The sequence below is a fragment of the Passer domesticus genome, chromosome Z (assembly GCF_036417665.1).
Source record: "Passer domesticus isolate bPasDom1 chromosome Z, bPasDom1.hap1, whole genome shotgun sequence".
Lineage (NCBI taxonomy): Eukaryota > Metazoa > Chordata > Aves > Passeriformes > Passeridae > Passer > Passer domesticus.
Genome location: NC_087512.1, coordinates 25678418 through 25703783, shown reverse-complemented (window position 1 = coordinate 25703783; position 25366 = coordinate 25678418). Strand labels below are relative to the sequence as shown.

The window sequence follows — 25366 nt, the reverse complement described above, 5'->3', positions numbered from 1 at the left end:
ATTGAAGTGTTTTGAGCTCAAAGACGGTTCTTGTAGATGAGGTTTTTATGGTTTTTTATTAAGCAGTTCTGTTGAGGGAAGTAAAAAGAGAAGAACCATGCAAATTGCATTCCTCTCCAGAACTATAAATGCATTATAGTCAGTCCAGAGACATTTCTGTGCTGGTACCCTGATGTCACGAGAGTGTGTGTGTCCTTGTGCCTAGAAGCAAAGTAAAACTTTGGTTCATTTTTGCTAATTCCATTTCTTGCTATGTTATCTTGTTGTGAAGCCTATTGGGACTTCTTACTAGCAGTAGCAGCCTTTTGTTGTGTAGATTAAGGTTGCCCAGTTGTGAATATGATTAGGTAATCTTATTTTCACAGCATGTTCTTTTGGGGTTTTTTTCCTGTATTTTCTCTTCTAGAATGATGTGTGATGTTGCTGCCAACATAGTTATCATAAAAATCCCATGTCAAATATTTCACAATTTTTCATGACAGCACAGCTCATACTTTATTCATAGGCCAACAGTATTTCAGGAACAAGCACATGATATGTATGGCTTTTGGTAAAAACACAAGCATTTTAAGCACAAAGGACTTTGTAAAGCAATCTGCCTTAAAACACCATGGAGCTGATGAAACAGTACTGCTCACACAGACGTACATCTTTAACATTTGGAGTGAAACACACTTTGTGTATAGACTATTCTGTAAATAACTTGCACTCTTCTTAGCAATCTAGCCTTATATGGTATAGGTTCCTGTGACAAAAGTTGGGGACTTTTACTGGGGGATTGACAGTAGCTTACTTGGTGGTAATTGAATATGGATCTTTAAGACCACATTTCTGCCAAGACAAAATAGATGGATGCGTCCTGTGAGCTGCTGATTGCCGGGGTCGGCTGTTACTTGTCTCTGCCCCAGCACGGGAAAAAGTGGTCCTGGGTAGGCCGCGCTCTCGAAGAAGGAGTCTGGACTCTTGCTTTTAGGTCTTCAGTTGAGTTTATTATTTCTTATCTACAAAGTTTTTCTGTCTGTCCAGCCGAGGTCTGATCAGCAAGACAGCCAAGGGCACTCACTCCCGCCCACGGGGCGGTTGTCTCTTTTATAGTGAAAACTACGTACTAGATATTTACTTTCAATTTCCAATACTTTCTGCCCTTGTTGGCAAGTGCACTTTCACTATGAACCAATCCACACATGCCAACATCATCCTGAACATGGATGCCAAGGAGAAGAAAGAAGGAGGACAGGGCACGCCCAGATTCCTCCATCTTGGGACTCCTGATCCATGCACAGAATTCTAGACCCCCCTGTACAACACATAAAACCCCCCTGTACAGTGCATTCTAACTTAAGTTCTAACAAGTGAATAACATCCCCTCACCATTCAGACCTGAAATTCTCTCATCTCCTCACCTTCAGGTGTCATTTCTTTAAAAGGATCAAAGTCAAGCCACCAGGTACTTTTGGCAACATTCCAAGGCCTCCGAGCCCCCCAAGGGTTGTCTCGGTAGCTCTGGACATCTGGAGTGATGTACTGAGTTCCCACAGCTGATCTTCTCTTCACCATTCTAGGCAAATTTTTTGAAGTGTGATAGCTTTATTTAGGAATGTTGGAAATTCTTTAATAGCATGTTTTCATGTTTTTTTAAACAACTTGCATTTCTAAACCTAAGTACTTTTAAATAAAACTTCATACTCAAGGGTCTTACAAAGTTTGTTTGACCCAAATACATCTTCTTTTTGTCATGTTTTGTGGAGTTTTGTTGTTTGATGGGTAGGGTTATCTGCTGGTTTTGGCTGGGATAGTTAATTTTCTTCACAGGAGCTCACGTGGGGCCGTTTTGGTTTTCTGCTGAAAGCAGTGTTGATAATGAAGAGATACTTAGCTATTGCCAAGCAACACTTGCACAGAGCCAAGGCCTTTGCTGCTCCTCACCCCCCCACCAATGAGGAGGCTGGGGGTGCACAAGGACTGTGAGGGGACACAGCCAGGATAGCTGACCCCAACTGACCACAGGAATATCCCAGACCATGGAGCATCAGGCTCAGCCTACAAAGTGGGATGATTCCATGTGAGGGATGGAATTTTGCCGCTATGGCATTTGTCTGCCCAAGTGACTCCTACCCATGATTAAGCTGTTTTTCCTGGAAATGGCTGAACACCTGCCTGCCCATGGGAAACAATGAATGAATTCTTTATTTTGATTTGCTTGCATGCACAGTTTTTGCTTTCTGTGATAAATTGTCTTTATTTCAACCCATGGGTTTTTTCATTTTTATTCTTCAGACTCTTCCACCATGAGGGATTGAGTGGCTGCAGGAGCTTAGGTGCCAGCTGGTGCTAAACCACAACAGCTGTGGTTTTTTTCCATTGGGTTTTGGGGTGTTTTTTTTTCAGCAATTGCTGCAGCAGCATTCTCTCTCAGAACAAGTTTCCTCCAAAGCTTTGTTGGGGTTTTTAGTTGGTACTGGTTTGGTGGGGATTGGATTTGTTGAGGTTTTTTTCTCTAACTATATGCAAGATTCATCTGAGTTTTAGGATCATCTATACTGTTGCACTTCTGCCAGGTTAGTAGTATTTAAATGACTGGTTTATTCTGTTCAGGTGGACAAACTTGTGATAGAACTGGAACAGAACCGTAACCTTAGCAGTACAATTGTACACATTGACATGGATGCCTTCTATGCAGCTGTGGAAATGAGAGACAATCCAGAGCTGAAGGAAAAACCTATAGCAGTGGGATCAATGAGTATGTTGGTAAGGCTGAATGTTAAACTAATATAAAAATCAATTGCATGAACCTTAAGCCTAATAAACCATAAAAAATAGCAGAAATATAATGACACTGTTTTATATAAAGTGTGGAAAACCCAAAAATAATAAAGGAAACAGCAATTGTTAGACTTGACCATGTAAGCTGGATTTTTCAGTAAAAAAGTGTACTAATTAAAAGTATGTAAGCATATTTAAATGAAAAGGCAGGAAAAGGGGGAGTGAAAAATGTATATAAAGTATTGGCTTTGTCAGTCTTTTCTGTATGGAGATACATGATTAGAACTTTATTATTTAATTCTAAACTTAAAGTTTGATTACTGAACACTAAACTTACTTAATCTCTCTTAAGTCCACCTCAAATTACCATGCTAGGAGATTCGGGGTGCGTGCAGCCATGCCTGGATTTATTGCTAAAAGGCTGTGTCCACATCTAACTATAGTACCACTAAACTTTGAAAAATACGGCAAAGTGAGTAGAGAGGTAAGTCTGAAAGTGGTCTCTAACCAAAAGTGAGTGTATTGTTTTTAGCCTGTGTCAATAACATCAGTTCTAAATAGTATAAAAAGTGATAATTTAAGTATTAAATTCTTCAGTAATGCAGCTTTAAACATAAGCCTAACAAAATATTGGTACTCTTGGACAAGGAGATGAAAAAGCTGTTTACCCAGTCTGTCAATTCTACTGAAGTTAGTAGTGTTGCTGATAGAAGTTTTGAAAATCTCTTGAGTTTTATTATTCTTAAAAGTTAAAATCATGGAACATAATCTAGTTTCTAGGAAGTTGCAAGTACATAGGAGACGTGGAGATGATAATTTCATGCAATGTGTAATCGTACTTTTGAATGCTAATTACTGGAGAGAAAAACAGAGCATTAGTGACTTATAAATGCAAATTGATTTTTTTAAAAAATAAGGGACTTCATAAAGCAAAAGAAATATGGAGAAAATAAATAATGTTTTGCTTTAATGGAAGTAGTTTTACTTAGTGCCAGAGGAAATAGTTATGATAGATAAAAGCCTCTTCAAAAAAAAAGGATAAGAGGTCTTTTGTACATTTTAATCAAACTAGTGCATGGCACAAATCTCCTGACTTTAAAAAAATTGTGTCAGGCCTTCTTTATTTTTATGAAGCAACAAATGTACAAATATAAAGTAAGATATTAGTTTATTTTTTTCACATCTGAAAAAAAAAGGCAAATATAAATATGCCATATTTCAGAATGGGTTTGAACTTAAGGATCTTGGATTTCATTATATGTATTTCACAATGCATATTTCATTTGTTGTTTGATAGGGTAAAGTATTAAATAATTAGAGATCTGGCTTGGTCTGGCCTTTTAGTTATGTTTTTCTCTTGGGATTTGGATTGAAAATAGTTAAATTTATTTCATTTTGTCTTTTAAAGTTCATAGTGAATCCTATCTTCATTCAGTTTCAGAAAGATGAAGTGCATGTGGACAAATGTTGTAATACCTAAGAGCTTGACTCAAACTGATAGGAAAAAACATAGAAAAAATCAAAACATAGTCAGATTTTCCTCCAGATTTAAAAAAAAGAGAGAAGGTAGAGCTTTTGTTTTGACCTTTTATTTTATTATGTTTCCTTCTAGAAAAATGGACTTATAACTAAAGTTTTTCCAATGGGTTTTGCCTGTGGCTTTAACCACTGCTCTGAAATATTTTCTGTAACTTCAATTTAATGTAATTTAAAACTTAGGATTTTTTTGTTGCTAGTGGATTTCTTTAACCTTTGTGTATGTGATATCTGACACACTGAGCACAGAAAATTACATCAGTTTATCTGCTTTGCTGAGTTTCCATGTCCTCAGAGTTTTATTCAGATGGTTATTGTAGTGTCAGTGAACCCAGTGGCTGTGCAGTCCTTATACACTTATCTTACTACCCTTTGCTGTTAAATACACTGCTCAAAATCTGTTTAGTTCTCACCTACTATTAATATCTCACTACTTGGAGAAGCATTGCTGTAATTTTACAATATCAAGAAATAATTTGTATTGTCAGTATCTTTATTATTTATTGATCATTTGGAAGTTTCTGAGTGTATTTGTTCATGTCCTGATTTTGTGTCAAGATCTGCTCTTATAGCGACATGGCTTTAAACTTTTACTATGTATTTATTGAGGTTAGAGAAATACTGGCTGAATATGATCCCAATTTTATGCCTATGGGCCTAGATGAAGCCTACCTGAATATAACAGAGCACTTGGAGGAAAGGCTGAACTGGCCTGAAGATAGAAGAAGGTTCTTTTTTAATACAGAAAGCACTACAGGAATAGGTAAGCAAATTACTCACTTTTCATGAGGTCACCAGACACTGAGACAGAGTGTTCCTTTTAGAGATCTTAGGCAGAACCATGAAAGCAATAAATTAGAGTTAGAATTTAAGCTTTATTTTCCTTAGTAGGATTACTTTATTACAGTAGTACAGAATTTGTCATTCAAATGGCAAAGGACTTCTGCAAGCAGAATCAGTGCAGTGCAATCTATAAGAATCAAAATAAAAAACTTACAATACAATATGACCAGGACTGGGTGAATAGCACACAGTTTGCTGTATCAATATAACAATCATAATCTAGACTCAAAAATCATATAAAAGAACATAAGTCACTCCCTCAATCCTCAGAGGAAGCAGATGAAGGCAGAGGTGTCCTTGGCCATTGGGATGTCCCAGGTCTCACTGTCCAGCTCTGGTCCCAGGTCTCTGTCACCTTTGACAGGTCCTCCTCCAGGCCTGTCAGAGGTGACAGAGAGACAGCTCTGGGGGTGCAGGCAGGCAGGGCTTTGGGGGCTGCAGACAGGGCTGTGGGGGCTGCGGGCAGTGCTGTGGGGCTGTGGGGGGGTTCATGCAGTGCTGTGGGACTGAGGGCAGTGCTGTGGAGGGTTCATGTAGTGCTGTGGGGCTGCAGGCAGTGCTGTGGAGGGTTCATGCAGTGCTGTGGGGCTGCAGGCAGTGCTGTGGGGCTGCAGGCAGTGCTGTGGAGGGTTCATGCAGTGCTGTGGGGCTGCAGGCAGTGCTGTGGGGCTGCAGGCAGTGCTGTGGGGCTGTGGGGGGTTCAGGCAGTGCTGTGGGGCTGTGGGGGGTTCAGGCAGTGCTATGGGGCTGAGGGCAGTGCTGTGGGGCTGTGGAGGGTTCATGCAGTGCTGTGGGGCTGCAGGCAGTGCTGTGGAGGGTTCATGCAGACACTGCTCTGGGAGCTGCAGCTTCCCAGTGCTGCAACAAGGCCATCCACAGCACTGGGCTGGCCGGGTGTTGGATATGCAGCAGCGCAAGGAGCGGAGTGAGCATGGCAGCAGAGAATGACTGCTTGCCTTATGAAATGGCATAAGATATGCTGACCACATTACATGGGCTTGGGAGCAGGGGTTGCCAGTCATGTGCTTATAAGCTTCAGATAAGCTGCACCAACTAAAAGTGTAGATACTTCAGTCCTTCCATAATTTGTCCTCTCATATATTTTCTGCATCCAATTCAGTTTACAGATTAACTTCCTCTACTGCTCACCTCTGAATAAAATGTACATTGCTAATGACTTGGAGAATTTTTTTTCTTTTGATGTGAATAAAATGTTTGAAAAGTGGTGCTAGATTTTCTAAACCAAATGGTGTGGTTTAGGTCTGCATTACAATTCAGCTTGATAATTTTGGAAATAAGTAGCAGAAGCACTGCAGGATTTTAGAAATGTTCAAGATATTACTGGATTTCACTTGTATATCCACTTGAGAATAATAGAAGTAGTCATACAAATGGTTGAATGATGCACAAACTGGAATATTTATACTACCTGTATTCAAAATTTCTAACAGTCATTAAGAGGATAATCAAGTGTACACTACTACAGAAAAGCATTAATAAAATATAAAGCAACAAACTGGAATAGTCTTTACAAAATCATTGTCACTGATATGTGGTCATGTGCTTCTTCACACTTGCATGATATCTTAGTTCCTCTCAAACACAAACAAGTGCTCAGAGTGTGAAACTGTAATAGTAATGTTTATAGAGTCAAATAAAGGCCTGCTGATATAACTTATTCTATTATGCTTGCAGTTGAAAATGAGAAGCTCATCAGGCTGATCATTGTAGAACTAGATATTCCAGAATCCTAATTTTATTTGGAGAATATTGAAAAAAATTCTGTGGAAGAGAGCATCTGACCTTCAATCTGATATAAAACAACAATAATGATAAAATCTCACTGATTTTGCTACAGTAACAGGCCATTAAACCTTTTGCTTTTCTGGAAGTTATGTCCAGTCTACTAACCAATTCCTTCAATCTCAGCCAAGCTCAAATCATAGCAAAAATGCAGCAGTTACATCTCTCCAGTCTTTAAAGAAAAAAACAATGCAACTGTTTTCTCTAACTAAAGATAGAAAGAAATAAAACTGCTTATGAACACTGAAGAAGGAAATCAGTCTGTGTGGACGTATTAATTGTTTGTGTTTCTCTCTAACTTAGATAAAGATTGTATGAATGTGTCTGCCAAATTTAATGAAGGTGAAGTCTCTTCTTCACCAGTACTGTTTGAAGACAACTCATCTCTGATGGATGGCAAACATGAACAAAGAAGTCTGTCAGTGGAAAACTCAGTTGTCTTTGGAACTTCTGCAGAGGAAGTTGTGAAGGAAATTCGCTTTAGGATTGAGCAGAAAACTCAACTGACTGCTAGTGCAGGTATTCAGACACATTGGAAAATTAATATTTGTTTTTCCATAATGTCTTCTACTTTAATCTCAAAGGCCATTAATTTAAGAATTTACCCTTGCCACAGTCTTCTTGTGCAACAAAAGTATGCTGTCTTTGAAGGTCTGCAAAGAATGTGACTTCCAGTTATTTCAAGAGATGTCATGAATATCCAAGCCACTACTGTTTATTTTCTTATTTACTATTTTTTAAATTGAAACAGTTATGTCATCTTTTTGCTTTTTTCTACTTGAAATAAGAGTAAGCAGTGAGGAAGAATGGAAGACCGTGCACTTGAGCTAATCTTAGCACAGCTGGTTAGTCTAGTGCATTGTGTAAATTGCTTTTGTTAGACGGTGTGTCATAGTGAAATCTGATTTCTATACTGCTTTTAGTTTGAATAGCAAATGTGTGCTATTATGTGTTTCTAACTTCACACTGTTTCTTGATTAAAACAATATCAAAATTCATTAAAATGTTAGTCCTAGAGAAGTAAATGAACTGAAGTTAATGAACTCTTTAATAGCTTTTTAATATTTATCAATCAAGTTCTATGTCTTGGCTTCAGACAACCCACTTTTATACCTCAGCTATTTTGGTTGACTAAAACCAGTGTATGTCTCTAGCCACTTATTTTGGATGCCATCCAAACTGCTTCATGAACCAGGTCAGTGAGGCATCAGGAAACGATGAGCTTTATGAAGCAGCTGCAGAGGGTCAGGAAAGTGTGGAATGTAAGCAGAGGCGGAGAAACAGCTAGTAAGAAGAAGCAGGATGAAACCCCCTCCCATGTATGTTATCTGATGAATAATAGCAGAATAACAGTTTTGTTTACTAAAGTTTTGTCTTCTTAAGGATAAGTTAGTGTGTAGAAAACAGGCATAGCTCTTACAAGTGCAAACAGGGGTTTTAAGCCCCAAAATTAAAAATAATTAAAAGGGTAACTGAAAAAATACTGATAGTCAATAATAAGTAGAGTTATTTCTGCCATCTTGAATAATATGTTATATCAGTGAGCAGACTTCTAGGGCTGTAGGACAAAATTATTCTTTCTTTTGCTAAACAAATTCCAGAGTTAATTTGTAAAAACAGTTACTTTGATAGAAGAGAGCTATCCTTCCTAATTCCTCTGATGTCTGTGAAATATATATAAATTTAAAATTACTACATTCCAGTGGTAGCCCACAAAATAATAGAATTTATTAAATTCTCTCAAAAAAAGTCTTTTTGCTGAAATACAAGGAAGAAAGGTCTCCTTACTTAAGAGTTCATTATAACTACCATAGTATGTATTTTCTTTCTTACCGTAATCGCCATCATAAAATTATTGACTCATGAACTGATGTTATTTTTAAGGACTTATTATTTAAGCCCTCTCAACTAGTGCTCTTTACGTTTCCCTGACTATCTTAAAATAGGAAGTACACTTTATTTAAGTTATATTTTATGTATTACATGTGTTACATGATAGTCACAAAATTTCTTCACAGAATTGTATCAAATGTGGTATCAGTAATCATAATTCTTTTCCTTATTTTAGTTTTGGCCAAGTATAAAGACTATTCTGTAGCTTATAAATATTGGGTAGTTGAAATTAAACTTTGTCTTACATTTTTTTAAATTACCATGTTTTTTGTTTGTTTTTCAGGAATAGCACCAAATACAATGTTAGCAAAAATGTGCAGTGATCGTAATAAGCCTAACGGCCAATACAGAATTTCTCCTGAGAGACTAGCAGTGCTAGACTTCTTAAAAGACTTGCCTATTAGAAAGGTAAGAGACACGAGGACATTTACTATTCTGTCATGTAATGTTTTTATGTTCTAGAAGCAAGAGTTTTACTGAGGAGGTAGAATTTTCTAGGTAATCTTCCATGTTGTATTTGATTTAAATTTTCTTAGTAAAGGATCTACAAATTGAAATTTTTCACTATAATGTTACATACTCTTTTCTAGGTGCCAGGTATTGGAAAAGTAACAGAGAAGATGTTAAAAGCCCTTGGAATTGTGACTTGCTCAGAACTGTACCAGCAGAGGGCGCTGCTTTCTCTTCTTTTTTCAGAAATATCTTGGCGTAATTTCTTGGATATTTCCCTTGGTTTGGGCTCAACACATTTGGAAAAGTAAGTCATGGGGGTTTCTTCATTCTGTGTTAACATTTTTCTGAATGTTTCCTTGTGTATGTTACATACGAACATATTATTTAATTGGCAAATGTTATGGAAATACACTTGTTTAATATATTTTTTTAAATGTCTGATGCCTGTTATTGTTATACTTACGTCTAAGATGCAGTATCCAAACATGAAGAAAACAAAGGTTTGTACAGCCATGTCTAAATATGCAATCCAAAAAATCTCATCAGGGAAGTTGTACATAAATGTATGTCAAGAGATCTAGGTAGGATAACCTTATAATTATCAAAATAGCTAATCATAACTGAGATATCCTAAGAAGAGTTGTGCACTCCCTTTTCTTCAGAAACAATGCACATTCATTGGTGTTTATGATTCTGGGATTATAATGAAAATCACAAATTGTCAGGAAGTTTCTGTGTCTCTTATCAGGATTACGTATTTGTAATACCAACATGTGAATTTGGTGGAATAGGACTGAAGGTTATTATATCCTTCTTAATACATGTTTTTTAAGGTTGGCTGTGCTTTAATGGCTTTTGGCCTCTTTTTTAGGATGGGAGAAGTCAGTCCTAACAGTGCATATATCTTTTGAACAATATTTGTCATTTCTAAGCCTGTCCTGGAGAGAAACATGTTCTTTAAAAAGACACAAAACATAGCATTTTACTGTTTGTTTAACTAAGAGTCTTAATTAAGAATTGACTTCTTTTTGAAATATATTCCTTTCCACAGCACTGAAATTCTATTTTAAAGTAGTTTGACAATGATTTGATTTTATTAGAAGTTCCAAAGTGTCTTATGCACTTCTGAAAGACCTAGTCTGTATTATATCTGTAATTTCTCTGACAATAATCTTCACTTTTTTCCATTTGACTACAAAATAATATAGGTAGTTAGCAGTTTGAAGCCCAGTAATGTGCTAGCACAAATTTTTGTGGGTTTTTTTTTCTATTAAGAGTATAAAAATATTTTTTTTAAATATGTGGTAAGACTGACTTGGTGAAGGTGACTTGATAAAAGATAAAACACAATTTTCAAAATATTTTTTTCTGTTAATATATAAACAGACCTTGGATAGTCTTTTAACAATTGGTGCTCTTTCTTCTTATTCACCCTAGTTTGGTGGTTAGGTGTTTTACAGCCTGGGATATCTCCCAGTACATTTTGGAAAAAAAAGGAAATTTTTTTAAATTTTTTGGTCAGCACCAACCTGATTTCGGTGATTTTAGTGTAGAGAAAGCAAACACTTAATATATTAAAACCTGCGTCTTCAGTAAATAGTTAATCTTATTGTGTCTGACTACCTTCTTTTAAAAAAATCTGACAATACCAAATTTGTGATTTCCAATACTTGAAAACAGAAGAATGACCTGAAATTGCTCTGAGGTATCTGCTTATATGCAGAAGAGTTGTTAAAGAATACTCGATTAACACTGAGCAAGAAAGCAACTAACAAAAAAAGCTTTAACACATCAACTTAAAGCTGAACAATCTTTTAGACTGAAAGCAAAATATTTCCTCAGATCCTCAGATAAAAGAAATATTCAAATATACATGTATGTATGGGATTCTAATAGCCATGCTTCACAGTTATAGCTAAGACAGCACAGGATTTGTAGTTTGTTTTCTTTTTGAATCAGGCTCCCTCTGACATAATAGGTGAGTTCTGAGGGAATTTTTTGTAAACTTTTTTTTTTTTTAAGACATCTAAGTCTGATCTGTGTCTTTCCTTAAGCTACAGTATTTTTTTAATTCTGTAAATTAAAAGTGCAAAATTCCTTTTTGCACTTGTTTAAACTTGATGTACAAGATTTGTAGAAAAAATTAGCATCCCAACTTCATAGAAAAGACTGCTGTTAGTTATTTGAGCATGATTGATTGACTGAGTTTATTAAAAAGATAACATTTCTACATCAAGTAAGTATAATCAACTTTTTTCTCTTTAAAGGGATGGAGAAAGAAAAAGTATGAGCACTGAAAGGTATGCTTCTTTAATACTGAAAAAACTACATTAACCATTGGAAGCACTAAATACCAAGTAATGTATACTTTTATTAGTCATATCATTTTATTGTGTATTTATTTAAAAATGCACATATACAACAATCTCACTAAATCAGATTCAAGCTTTGATTATTTTTTGTCCTTGGCTCCAGAGCTCCATGGAGGTATTTTTGTTTGAGTATTCTCTTATAATCCAATTCTGCTAGAGCCTCTAATGCATCAAAGTGATCTTTAAACAATAAGGTGGAGATGTGTAAGGGCTTGAAATTTTTTTATCTGTTTAAGCTTAATGTCAATATCAGTGTGGTAGTCTGCAGTCACATGTATTTCCTAACTAAAGCTTTACCAGAGTAAAGTCCTTTAAGAAGATAGTTAATTTTTTAAAAATCAGTTCTGCCAGACGAATCTGTAAAGCACTGTAATAACTATCCCCATCATCATGTGTTTTCTTAAAAAAGGTGGTAAGAAAACATGCTTAGTCCTGTCATGTTGTGACTTAATAGCTGTGAGCAGCTTAAAAAAGCCTAATGCTATTTTGGTACCATCACAGCTGAAAAATTTATGGTTTTAGTGTTATGCTGCCTTGCAATCAGACAGATTTTGGCGTCTTTATAGTATCTTTCTGTACTGCTTTTTTCCTTTACTTTTTTCCTCCAAGGGAAAAGTTTTAGACCAGAAATGTCTACAGGCTTCTGAGATCATGAAATTAGTTTATATGGGGGAAAAGACACCTCTGAAATAGCATTCTCTCTATCCTGTCCCTTTCAAGCCTTGGACTTTTACAACTTCGCAATCGCTGCAGTATTGTCTGAATAGCTTGAGTTACTCCTTGGATAGCAGTATGGAACCCACAGTGAAAAACTCAGCCGATTAGTTTGACAGCATGTAAACATTCTTAGGGGAATGTGAATCATAATAGAGGTTGTTTTTTCGGTACAGTCAGGTAAAACTGACTATAACTTAGAGATGCAAAATCCACTGTAATCTTATTGACCTTATATTTGTAAATATAAAGCCTGACAAGGAACAATGTGAGACCTTTCCAAAGCCTGTGCTGTCTGTAAGTTTTGCTTTCCATTTCTCTTGAAACAACTGAAGGTTGCTTTTCCTGTGATGTTATTACTGAAAAGCAAATGTACAACAAAAAACAAAACCACTGTAATTTCTGTTCTAAGAAGCTCTAGCAAAGGCAGTTGGCAACATTTTTTGGCAGAAAGATAGCTTTTCCTCCTCTGAGGCTAGACATAATTATCCTAGTTGGCGTCTTTTTCTTAGCATCTGCATTATCTATTTCTGATACTTGGCTCTGATGTTGACCTTCAGCTCCTGGCTTTCTTCTGATGTTATACGGTGTATACAAATGAGATTAAATACCAATAACTTGGCTGGCTGTATGAATTCACTTACTGTTAGTGTTCTGTCTTGAAAATGCTTAAGCATTAATAACATTAAATTTGAATAATTTTCAAATAGTGCATGAAAAATTGAAACCAAATTATTTCATTATTTGAAGGGTCTTTGAAACATTTTGCAAACAAAATATTGCTATTAACAATCATTGTGCCTTGAAGTAAGAATTTTAACCTATATAACATTCTTCTGATTATAGTATTGTTTAACTGTATAAAAAATACTTCTAGATTGCACACACTGAACATACTATAGGATTCATACTGAAAAAGATCATATTTTTGTCTTAGAACATTCAGTGAAATAAACACAGCAGAAGACCAGTACAGTTTGTGTCGAGAGCTCTGCAGAGACCTTGCTCAAGACTTGCAGAAAGAGGGACTTAAGGTATTTATACTATTTAGGTTACTTGCAGAAAGATGCTTTGCACTCCAACAATTCTGTGCAGCTTTAGTATAAGTGCTTTCAGCAAGCGTTGTACCATACAATCTTTCTTCAGAAGTCTGCATTCTTTAATTTGCAGATGTTTAGGATGACTTAGGCAGCATTTTGTTGTTGTGCAAGTGGCTGTCTAGCAATATGTGTAGGATAAAAATTAAATGGAGTTTTGAAATAAGAAAAATTAATCAAGTTGTTTGGTATGTAAACATTTTATGCTAAAAGCATAATGTTTGTAAGGCAATAATAGAGCTGATCATCCATAAGCCATGTTTTGGTCAATTGTGTAATACTAATGTATTTAAAATACTTTTTCTCTCCTGTATACATACAGGATCCAGTCAATAGCCAGTTTTTTAGTTTTAAGAACTTGACATGTGCCGAAGTTGCTGACCAGTTACTCACATCATTCAATTGTATCAATAGTAGAAACAGTCCCTTCATTCCTTCTCCCCAGATAGCTGTTTTTTACTTGGAAAGAGTAAATATTTTCTTTGAAGGTCTTACGGTAAACCAAGGGATTACATTTACAGCCTGAAATAATTGTTGTTAATGTTCAGCCATAAAAGATTGTCTCAAAAGATGACTGTTTGAAAGGGAGATGATCAACTAAGGAGGACAAAAGGGATAAGCTTACAAAAGCACCAAAGAGAGTGCTAGTTGTTTACATTTGGATGGACATTATGAACCATACAAATTGTTTGGGAGGTGCTGCCAGGGAAATATCTGCACCAAACACAGATATTGTGTGTGGTTGTGATAGCACTGTGCAGGAGGAAGTAATTTTTCTATGAATCTGTAAGGGGGTATCACTTTTTTGTTCTTCATAGTTAGGATATCTGGCACTGAAAATTTCCATAAGAGGAAATAATTTGTTTTAGATGGGATAGAAGTTGAGTCTGTATTCAAAACATGAACTCAGTTGAACATACACTAGTGGCAGATGGTCTGCTGAGAACTGCAGTCAAATGACCCAGTTTAACTTCGGCAGAAATTTAGGGGCAAGTACAGAATCTTGCAGACAAATTCTTGGGAGTGCCCCTTGGTATGCACAGATAAGCACAGTGAATATAAGCACATTTAACTATGGCTTAAGAGCCCTTACATAGATTCTACATAATAATTGGTTTTGTGCCGTATATGACATACCTTTTAATCTTCTTTATAATTGCATTTTTTTCCTAGGGTAAAACAGTTACATTGAAGCTTAAGAATGTGAACTTCGAGGTTAAAACAAGAGCTTCAACTGTGCTGTCTTCTGTTTCTACTGAGGAGGAAATATTTACTGTTGCTAAAGATTTGTTAGGAACAGAAATTGATAGTGTTGCTCCTCATCCACTACGGATAAGACTTATGGGTAAGATTTTCAAATTCATTCTTCCTTTTCAGAGTCAGGAAATCTGAAAGTGTTTTGAAATAACACACCATACTTTAAAGTAAAACTGGTATTAATGCACTTATTATCGTTCTATTGCCCTGGTAATTTTTTCAAAGTGAAACAGATCTGTGCTGAGTGAGTAACTTAGGAAGTTTTACTAATGAGTGCTGAATGGTGACTTAGTAAGTTTTACTAATTGAAGTCATACTTTTTTTATGCAACAACAGTCACGTCATCATGACCCTAGAAACTTCAGTCATAGCAGCACTTAATTCTGCTGCTTTAGAAGAACTTCTAAATCTACTTTGCACCACAACAACAGAAGTGCTTACAGATATAAAAAAGCAGTGTTCTGCAGGAGATGTGAACATTTCTAACAGTAAACTCTGTGTTGTGACCCTAAGACATGTGTTTCAGGTCTTATGTTTTCTGCTTAAAACATTGAGTGGTATATAAAATTTACTTGTCTAAGATATTAGAAAGTACTGAAGAAAAATATGTTTTGATGGGTGAAGTTCATGTAAAACCTTCAGACTGAATTCTGTGTAACTGTATTTATAACTTTTTGTTATAATGCAATGAGTTAAAACTTCAGAGTACTAAAATTAATAATATGGTTGGACTAGTGCTTGGTCTGATAAAATTGTATTGACATTGTGATGTGTTTGGAGGTAGTCTAGCATCTTTTTAAAGATAAATTTTGCCTTTATTGAGTGAATGTATACCTCAAAAGGTGTTAATTAGGAGTTAGTATCAAGCTTTCATAGAACATAGAATTGTTATTATAAGGTTTTTTTTCATCATTAGGTGTACGAGTATCAGGATTTCTAACAGAAGAAGAAAAGAAATACCAACAAAAAAGCATTACAAGTTTCTTAAAATCAGGAAAAGAAATTGGTTTCTTTAGGCTTCAGCCAGAGAAGTCCAACCAAGAGTATTTCACAAAAAATTCAGAAGCACCTCATAGAAGGAGTTTTTTCGATCAAAAGCGAGCAGCAAGACAACTAAACAGTAAGGAGCTCTTTCATGATGACAAGTCATCAGCAAATTTTGTGGAAGAAACAAAGAAAGTCACAGATTTACTGAATTCTAATATTTGTAAGATCTTCACATGTCCTGTGTGCTTTGAGAAGCAAAGCAGCAATAATTTGGAAGAACTTAATAGACACATTGATGAGTGCCTCAGTGGGATGTGTGTTAAAGATACTATGGAAATATCCAAGAATGATAGTTCAAGAGAAAATACATCTAACTTTCTTCCACAATTTAAAAATGAGTGGGTTGATAAATGTCAAAAAAATGAAACAGATCAATTATCAGGAACAGACCAGTCTGCAAGTGTATCTGACAGCTCTACTGACAATAGCACAGAAAAATTCGGTCAGATAATACCTGATAAATCACCCAGAGAACGACAGCCTAGCAATCTCAGTGACATTGCTAGAAATGTGTGTATGAAACAGTGTCTCTTCCCCAAACTAATATCACAAGACAGTGAAGACCGTTTTGACAAGACTGAAGATACAGAAGGAAGTAGTTCATACTGTTTCTTTGAAACCAAAGAAGACAGTGTTCTTGTTTGTCCAGTTTGTAATTTAGAACAGAAAACTACTGATCTTATGTCATTTAACAGACATGTTGATGTCTGCTTAAATAAAGGCCTTATCCAGGAGCTGACAGAAAAAGAGGATTTTCCTACTAAGACTTATAATATGAAAAACTCAAACAGAGTTTTCTCTGGTAAGCATATGCATTAGTATATATTTAATTATTCAAATTGTCTGCTTTTGCAGTTAAGATACTTTGGTAGTGGTATACTTTGAACTTTTTGGGACTTGGAAATTTTTTTTTCAACAAGCTTATTTAAGTAAGGTCTATATAGGAGTGAACATTTTTATTTAAAAAATATCAAATTGATTTCCATGACAAACTAGATTTTTGAACGTGATGTTAATTTGTCCTATTTGCCACAAAGGTGACACAGGAATTACTGCTCATTTATGGAAATTGTATGTTGGTTACACCCAACCATATTCAGAAAGGTGTTGGTAAGACCACTGAGATTACAGAGAAGATTAATGAAAACATCAACCTGTATTGTTTCAGATTCAGTTAACAGAGAGGCTCCATTATGTCATGTGCTGGCAAAAATAGAGAGATGAGAACTAGAGCTTAAAGGAAGAAACTTCCAATTCTGTTTTATAGCTAATAAAATATATCATGTAACTTCATCTGTAACATGCCACAGCAGTATCATTCATGTTTTGTGAAATAGTTTCTCTTTTTGACAAAGAGTTCTTCTTCAGCCAGATTAGAGTGCATGTGCAGGTAGTAAAGTATCTGCCTAAAGTAGTCCCTCATCTATTTTGGGAACCTTATAAAAGGAAATTGAAATGCTAGTGTGTTAGAATTTTCAGAATACAATTAAGACTTAAAATAAGAATATTTTTCAAGAAATTTTTCAAAGTGATATTGCTGTTACATGTGCAAGCATGCTTTAATTTAAATGGAAGACTTCCTTTAAGTGAAGTTTCTTTTTTGCCCCCTGCAGGATAAAAAAAATTAAAACCATGATTTTTAACCGCCTTGAAAATCAACAACATTATCTGAAATATTTCTGAAAACTGTTACAAGGTTCAAAGTAATCCCTTACAATTCAATAAAATAAAGACTTTTTGTTTTTTTCTTTTAAAAATGGTAATATAAACTACAATATTCAAGTTGCAGATAATAAAATGTTACCTTCTTCTTGAGACATATTAAATTTCCATGTATGTAATTTCAGAAGGATTCTTTCTTTGTTGAAGTAACTAATTTTGGTTGTTTTGAATTGCTTTTAAGGAGGTTTAAGCAAAGGACAGCCATGCACAAATCCATCACAAGGAACAAAAAGGTAAATAGCTTTTGGGAGTTTGAATATGCAACTTGTTTTAAAATAATGAAGTCTAGAAAAATATTCAGTGTTGTAAAACCTGTGTTGGTGTGCACTGTGTATTTTAACCTTTTTATTTTCCTCTCTTTTATTTAATCCTAGGTCTGGACTAGCAGCTTCACAATCAGTATCAAAAAAACCCAAGTCAAGCAATTCCAAACATACAATCAAAATGTTTTTTAAATGACTGTGTAAACAACGTGTTCTATATGAAGCATTTCATAGAGTTTTATGACTGCAAGTTAATTTAGCATTCGCAGTAGGCTGGATTCAGGTGCCGGTCATTTTGGAACCATTCCATATCTGTGTAATAAGAACATGATGTCAGAGATGGGAGAAGAGGTAAAAGGAAGGGTTTTTTCTTTTCTTTTCTTTGAAGAATAGTACTTTTTTCCCAATTGTTTTCAAGAATCAGAATTTGCTAGCACTTTGGTTTAGCTCCCTAGAACACACGTTAATTATTAGCTAGGATGTTGCACTGTACTTGCTGAAGGCCATCTTCCCACACCTGAACTTCTGTCTTCCCTATTGTAAAAATATAATTGTGAGATTAATTGTGTGATAACAAAGAGTTGAGTTGCTCAATTTCAGCTGATGCCTGTCTTTGTAGTGGACACAAAACTGTCTTTGTAGTGGACACAAAAATGTGTTAGCGCAATTACACAGGATAAGAACAAGAACTTACAGCACTATCAAGCTCTTATTGTTACTGAAAATTACTAAAGTAAGAATTGATTGACCAGATCTGAAGGACTCATTGTGGTGAGATGTGGGAGGCCATGGGTTGGGCCTTGAAGTGGGAATGCCCTGGGAAGAAACCCCTTTCTAGTTCAGGGTGAGAAACTGAAACACTTTCCCAAGGTTCTCCATTCCTTTCTGTAAATCTAGCCTCATCACTCAAATAATACTCCCTCGTCTGTTCTAGAAGACTCTGTACCTCCTGTTCGCCCATTGGTCTCTGTTCAGCACCACTCCCCTCTCCGCTCTCCATTGGCTATAGTTGTGTTGCTCCTTCCCAACTCCTCCCTTCTCCCCTATCCCCATTGCTTTATTTGTGTCCAACCCCCTCCCACTCATCCCTGGTTATATGCCTCATCCCCTCCCTTTCTCACGGCTCTCAGTGCCTTGTGATGGATGTGTTTGTGGGTCTGTGAGAGAGAGCAGCACCCTCTTTCCCCAGCTCCTTGATCCCGAGACCCTTCAGCTGTGGTTATGGAACTTCCAATCCGTCCTACCCTCCACCTCACCTGGACTCTTACTTCCCCCGGACCCTCCACTGTTGCTGTAATAAAACCTAGTTGGATTCCTCGAGTCAAGAGCCCTCCTATATTCTCTGGTCAAATGTGCATTTGTTCCATCCGAGCATGAGGTGGACTGGGGAAGTTGGTCATCTGGACTGGGAGAGGATTGCTCTTGGGAAGGCAGTCACCCCGACAGCACCTGCCCAGGGGTTCCCACAGTGAGATATACAATTACTTCACTGATGTAAAAAAAATTTTAAAATCTGTTAATTGAGAGGATTCCTCCAGGATACTCGGACAAATGTTGTTTGATCTTTGGCCTTTCCAGAGGGACTGAAAACTCTTTTACAGTTTGAAATTGTTACCAGTGAGTAACACTGAATTTACTCTAAAGAAAAGGTTTCATGGTGCAATAATAATGAATTATGTGCAAATACAAGATAATGAATCTTCTTATTGTTTAGCTATCTTTCTCTTTTAAATTATTTTGTATTTCTGAATTAAGTGTATTCTGTGAGTGTATATGAGGAAAGAGGAATGTAAGTGCAAATATTTAAAATGCTCTGTTTAGATTTTTTCTGTTCACACCAAATTGTTTAAAGACATTTTATTATAATTAAATATTTATCAGATAAATAATTTATTATAGCAGCATATTTCTTAGAAGTTATACAAACAGTGCCATGCCTTATAGGAAATATAAATTGCTTTTTTAACTGCAAGGTCTTTTAAAGAATGGGCTGCAATAGAAGCATCTATTTTGCTGTTCAACTGTATTGGGATTTGTTTGCTTTTTAAACAAACAAATGTATACATGGTATGTATTAGATGCCCAAGCTCAGTTCAGAATATGCTTTCCTGTTTCCAGAATTGCTGGAATGATTACACCATCTCTACCTGCTTATCTGTTTGTTTGTCAGATGCCACTGTGCCCACAGCGCTGTCATTTGAATTCATGTCAGTGCTCCTCAGACCAAATCAGCAGGACTGGTTCAGACTGTAAATTGGTTCAGTTAACTGCTTCAGACTGGGTTAGTGAGCACTAAACATGAGCTGTTCTGTTGACAGACATGGGAACTTCTGGTAGGAAAGACATAGAAGCAACTGAGGGAACATAAGTATGCCAACTGCTGTTTAGAAAGTGAATGCTTATTCTTTTTAGTTTGTATCTCTTGATTCAATAAAGTGCAGCATCTAAGTATAACCTTGTCATTGTGTGTATATCTTTAAAAAGTCTATTTTTACATAAGCATCATATAGCAAAAAGTAAGCTGCTCGTAAGTGCTTGAAAAAAATAAGTTAGTTGGCTTAGCCTCAAAAGTTGCCTTGCCATCTGTTTAAAAGGGAAGTGTCATAGAGTTATCTTAGTATCATGAAAAGGTTGTGGATGTGTCAGTACTAATGTGAAAATAAAACTCATAATGTGACTGTAAATTATTTATTACAATTCCATTGTGCGTTGACCCTGGCTGGATGCCAGGCAGCAACCAAAGCTGCTCTTTCATTCACCTCTGCAGCTGGACAGGGGAGAGAAAATATAATGAAGGGTTCATGGGTTGAGATAAAGACCGGGAGAGATCACTCATGAAATACAAATACCATCATGGGCCAAAGCAGGCTCTAATTGGGGATATGAATTGAATTTATCACTAAAAAAAACTGAGAGCAGGATGAGAAGTAAAATAAGAACCTAAAAACACCTTTCCCACATCTGTCTGTCCTTCCCAGCTCTTCCTCCTCCCCAGTGGCACTCAGGGAATGGAGGTTATGGTCAGCTCCTCAATGTTGTTCCTGCTCACGGAGAGGAATCTCCCTGCTCCAATATATGGGGTCTCTCCCGTGGGAGACAATTCTGCACGAACTTCTCCAACATGAGGCCATCTCATGGGCAGCAGATCTCTGAACTGCTGCAGTGTGGGACACTCTTCCATGGGGTGCACTCCTGCAAGGACAGGCTGCTGCAGCGTGGGTCTCCCACGGTGTCACAAGTCCTGCCAGGAAACCTGCTGCATCATGGGCTCCTCTCTCCACAGGTCTGCAGGTCCCTGCTCCAGTGTGAGCTTCCCATGAGGTCACAGCCCCCTCTCAGACATGCACCTGCTCCAGCGTGGGTCTCCTCCATGGGCTGCAGGTGGATCCCTGCATCCCCCTGACCTCCATGGGCTGCAGGGGCATCCCAGCTCCAGCGCCTGGAGCACGCCATGTCCCTGCTTCTCCACTGACCTTGGTGTGTACAGAGCTGTTCCCCTCACATATTCTCACTCTCTTCTTCTGTGGTCACAATTACAATTTTGTAATAATCTTTTTTCATTTCAAGTCTCTTATCAGAGAGACCTTACCACTGTTTCTGCTTGGCTGTCTTTGCCAGCAGCAGGCCCATCTTGAGCTGGCTAGAGTTGCCTTTGCTGGATATGGAGGAAGCTTCTGGCAGCTTCTCACAGAAGCCACTCCTGTAGCATCCCTGCTACCAAAAGTTTGGTTATGCAAACCCAATACAAAATTGTGCGTGTTTACTGGTTTACAAGTCCTTTTTCTCCCTACTTCTTATAGATTTTTATACCATGCTTATTACTGCTTTCATCTGAATAAGGCCTTCAGTTCACGATTAAGCTTTGTTGACAATTTCTGTGATACAATTTTTCTTCTTGTTTCTTGTGGAGAAGACTGTATAAGCAATGTCTTTGTTTTGCATTTTCCTCAGTGACTCTGTGTGTTATTCAATTGATCTTAAATTAAAATCTGTTTTTATTAGTATGTGACAGTTTATTTTTAGTTGTCCTTAATTAATTGTAAATTATTTCCTGTATGTGAGCCATTCCACACTTAGTGTATCCATAGTTCTGAAACATGTGAATGATCTAGGTTAGCAGCAGATGCAACTTCTTGTGTAATGTAAGTACTTCCTTATTTAAGGTATAAATGTAAGTACTTGATCTTGAATTCCTCTTTTAGTTGAGTAACAGAGAAAAGGGATAGTGATTCTGTGATCTTAATGTTACTGTCTGTGCCATTTCTAAAGAAAGAAATTTAGACGATCTATACATTCAATGTGCTTGGGTCTTACCTTACATTTTATTTTTATATTGGCTCTACTCATTTCTGTATGTATTACTGTTGTTATCTTAACTATTAAAGAAAATGCTCAATTTCCTGTACGAATCAGAGCTCTGTGAAGGCAAGTAAGGAGTATGCTACAGTACTTCCTGGCTCTGCACTTTGTTTCAGATTCTTCAGCTCTGTAAGTTTGTGTGTCAGGCTGTCTGCAGTCTGTGGGGGCCATCTGGAAGAGTCAAGATTGTAGGAAGTGGTTAGAGAATGTGCTAAACTTGCTACATATAACCTGTAAGCACAGGATACGCTGTGAAATAGTATTATGTATTAATAATTAGAACTGGAAATTAGCAGCTTGTGTCATGACTGAAAATTATGATTTTACTGTAACTGATGCTCTATATGAGACTGCAAATCTATCCCTCCTTTGGTGCCACCTTTGTAGGCTAACCTAATCACTCCGTAGTTGTCTGTTGTCACTCATTTTGCATTAACATTGATTGAAAACAGTCTGTATCACTATAAATAATACAGACCTACCTTTCTTACTTTTAAGAAATTGCTGGAACATTTGACTCAGAGGAAACCTCCATGATTCAGTTATGGCTAAATCAGTTATGGCTTGTTCTTCTCACTGAGCTTACTTTCTCAGGGTTGTTTTTTGTTGCAGCTGAATTACATTCGCCTACTGGAAGTACAGTTGGTGAAATTGTCTTATCAGACTGAAGTGTATAAACTGTAAAGATTTTTTTACATCGCAGCCTCTCTATACCAAAAATGTTCAAAGGAGACAAGAACTGTGAAATCTCTTTATCTATGGTAAACAGAATCTGAGCAAATAATTTTTGTATCCAAATTTGTTACATTTACAAACTCTTGAGTCTTTTAGATTAATTTTATTATGGACAGATACAGTGTTAGTTATCTTGCAAATTAATGTGATTGTGTAATTTAATTTAAGAAAAAATTACAGCAAAGGAACTCCAATCTGTCTACAGTTGTGTGAGGCTGAATACTGGTGGTTCTGCTTTCTTGGAACTACTTTTCCTATATTTATTTTGAAATAGCAATATCAAAGGCTGTTTTTAAAGTAAAATTCAAGGTAGTCCCTTTAAAAAAAATTATTCCTGTGGTGGAAAAATCATTGTCTATGTGAAAGGAAATACCAAAGACCAAAGTCATAACGGATGTCAAGATAAGTTGAGAAGTAGGTAGGTTAGATGGATCTCAGTGTGTCAGGTCACAAAACTTGGACCGTTGGGCACGTGTGTTTTGATTTTGATGGACTTTGACAAAAGCAAATGCAAACAGTTTTTACCTGAAATTGAAGGGTCTTGTGATTGGACGAATACTGCTGCCATGTGTGCATAGTTATGCACAAATTAATGTCAGAAGCGCTTCAGTCTGTCACATCCTAAGGCTGTGGGAAGCACGCAGGAGTGCAGGGATGGTCACCCTCTCCTGTCCAGTGAACACTGCTTACAATTAAAAGAATAACTCCCCAAAATGTTCTTCAACCTGCATAGAGAGCTCCATGACTACCAAGTAGTTAGTAAGAAATCCACCTGGCTCCAGGCATCCCATCCAAGCTGTGATACCTCTGCGTGTGTACACATCTGCTTATGGCATGGCTTTTCAAAACTTGTCTGGTGCAACAGGACTGCCTTTTGTCTGATGTGAGCGCTTGAGGGTGCTGATTGCTCCCACCAGGGAAGACATGAGGGTGATTGGATGGAGAAGGATGATCCCATTCAGTGCCTAGCCACTGTCAAGAAATGCAGTGTATTTAGTGCTTGGTTTCTCTTAGAACAAACTCCTAAAGCTGCTCCACAGCTCTGCCCCTTTGCGCGATGGTGTCCTGGCACCAGCGGGGTGCTGTGCAGGTGTGCCTGGAGGGGTGTGTTTGGCCCGGCTGCGTGTGCTGGCGTCCTGGGAACCGGTTTGTCGGGGCCAGCGCAGGACACCTCCCTCGGCTCACCGCCCTGGGGCCCTTTTCCTTGGCTGAGGAGGAAGAGGAGCCCAGTGGGCAGCGATGAAGGGCCTGAGCCGCCTGCTCCGCGCCGGGGAGGATGCCGCGCAGGGAGCCGTGGCCGTGAGCCACGAGGGCCGTGAGTCCGCGGGGTGCAGGCGAGGCCGCCCGTGGGCAGCGCGGGCCCGGGGGCAGAGCGGGCACGGGGGCAGAGCGGGCACGGGGCAGCGCGGGCCCGGGGGCAGAGCGGGCACGGGGCAGAGCAGGCCCGCGTTCCGCGCTGCGGCCGGCACAGCCACGGGGCCTTCCCTGGGGACAGCGAGCCAGGCCGCGTTCGGGCTGCTGGGACCCCCCCCAAATGTGCTTTTTGCCGTGACCTGAGAACAAAATGAGCGGTGGGGGTTGGAAAGGACAACGATGAACATGAGCTGTTTTACGTGTAGTAAAAGATATCAGCAGATGTGTGGATGTGGGGCCGGGAGCTGGGCTTTGGCCTGTGGTGTCCCCAGGGGCAAGTCCTGCAAATTGCCCACTGCCGTGCTTTAACTTCCGCTTTGAACTGCTCTGAGAGGGTTCCCTGGTATTAGTCACATCCCTGGAGCTGTCTGCCACCAGTTTCACAGCCGATCACCCAGTTTTGGGAGGCACACAGAAACCAGAGGATCTTGCACTCAGAAACACAACCCAGTGATGGGGTCTCCATCTGTGAACCAGTCTGTGAAAGAACACAGCTCTGGCGTGAGCTGTAGTTAGTGAAAATAGGTGATTCGTGGAAACTAAGTGGTAGTTGTCAAACCCTGCTTCGCCCCAGTCCTGTGATCACAGTGTGACAGCCAGGAGCCATTATCTTGGGCTGTGGTTCTTGGTCCCAGGCTGGCAAAGAGGGCAGAAAATGAAAAATAACTAATGAAATAACACCATTGGACTCAATAAGTAGTTTTGCCCATGACTTCTTTGAAACGGAAGATTACTATTTTAGAAAAAAAAAAATCTTAGTGACTTAACAAGATCCCTACATTGCTCTAGTAAATTTATTTCCAGTAAAAAGAAAGGCCAGAGAAAACTTTTTAAATGTTCCCAGATCATTAAATAGATTATTTCATTTTTAGAAACAATCAAATAAAAGTACTTATATTGTCATTTGAATCCAAATATTGTTAATTTTTTAAAATTTTACCTCCTTGGACATCTTCAGCCAATTCAAATTCAGGGGTTGTTTTCCCATGTGTTAAGTTAGTTTGGATTTCATTTTGTGGACATCACATCAGGAAGTTAAAAGCAGACCAGGGAGATAGGGATACACACATGCAGGATTTTTGCTGTTCTGTAAGTA

At 37.7% G+C, this 25366-nt stretch overlaps 2 protein-coding genes across 19 annotated transcripts in view; both read left to right on the top strand.

The window, feature by feature from the left end:
* POLK (DNA polymerase kappa) overlaps positions 1–20217 on the top strand; it is a 35046-nt gene extending 14829 nt beyond the window's left edge. For all 8 annotated transcript variants that reach the window (XM_064403355.1, XM_064403348.1, XM_064403351.1 and 5 more), the window contains 12 exons: positions 2596–2748; positions 3116–3247; positions 4909–5062; positions 7249–7464; positions 9122–9246; positions 9429–9595; positions 11559–11591; positions 13315–13411; positions 14648–14819; positions 15648–16580; positions 17682–17733; positions 17875–20217. In XM_064403355.1, coding sequence (XP_064259425.1) covers positions 2596–2748; positions 3116–3247; positions 4909–5062; positions 7249–7464; positions 9122–9246; positions 9429–9595; positions 11559–11591; positions 13315–13411; positions 14648–14819; positions 15648–16580; positions 17682–17733; positions 17875–17959 — 2319 coding nt within the window. In that variant the 3' untranslated portion in view covers positions 17960–20217. The remainder of the gene's footprint in view (positions 1–2595; positions 2749–3115; positions 3248–4908; positions 5063–7248; positions 7465–9121; positions 9247–9428; positions 9596–11558; positions 11592–13314; positions 13412–14647; positions 14820–15647; positions 16581–17681; positions 17734–17874) is intronic.
* A 3677-nt stretch (positions 20218–23894) lies between these two features.
* The window catches only part of ANKDD1B (ankyrin repeat and death domain containing 1B), a 35649-nt gene continuing 34177 nt past the window's right edge, over positions 23895–25366 (top strand). For 8 of the 11 annotated variants that reach the window (XM_064403379.1, XM_064403373.1, XM_064403378.1 and 5 more), the window contains exon 1: positions 24048–24172. In XM_064403379.1, the coding sequence (XP_064259449.1) occupies positions 24097–24172 (76 nt within the window). In that variant the 5' untranslated portion in view covers positions 24048–24096. The other 3 variants (XM_064403376.1, XM_064403370.1, XM_064403375.1) reach the window with 3 other exon arrangements.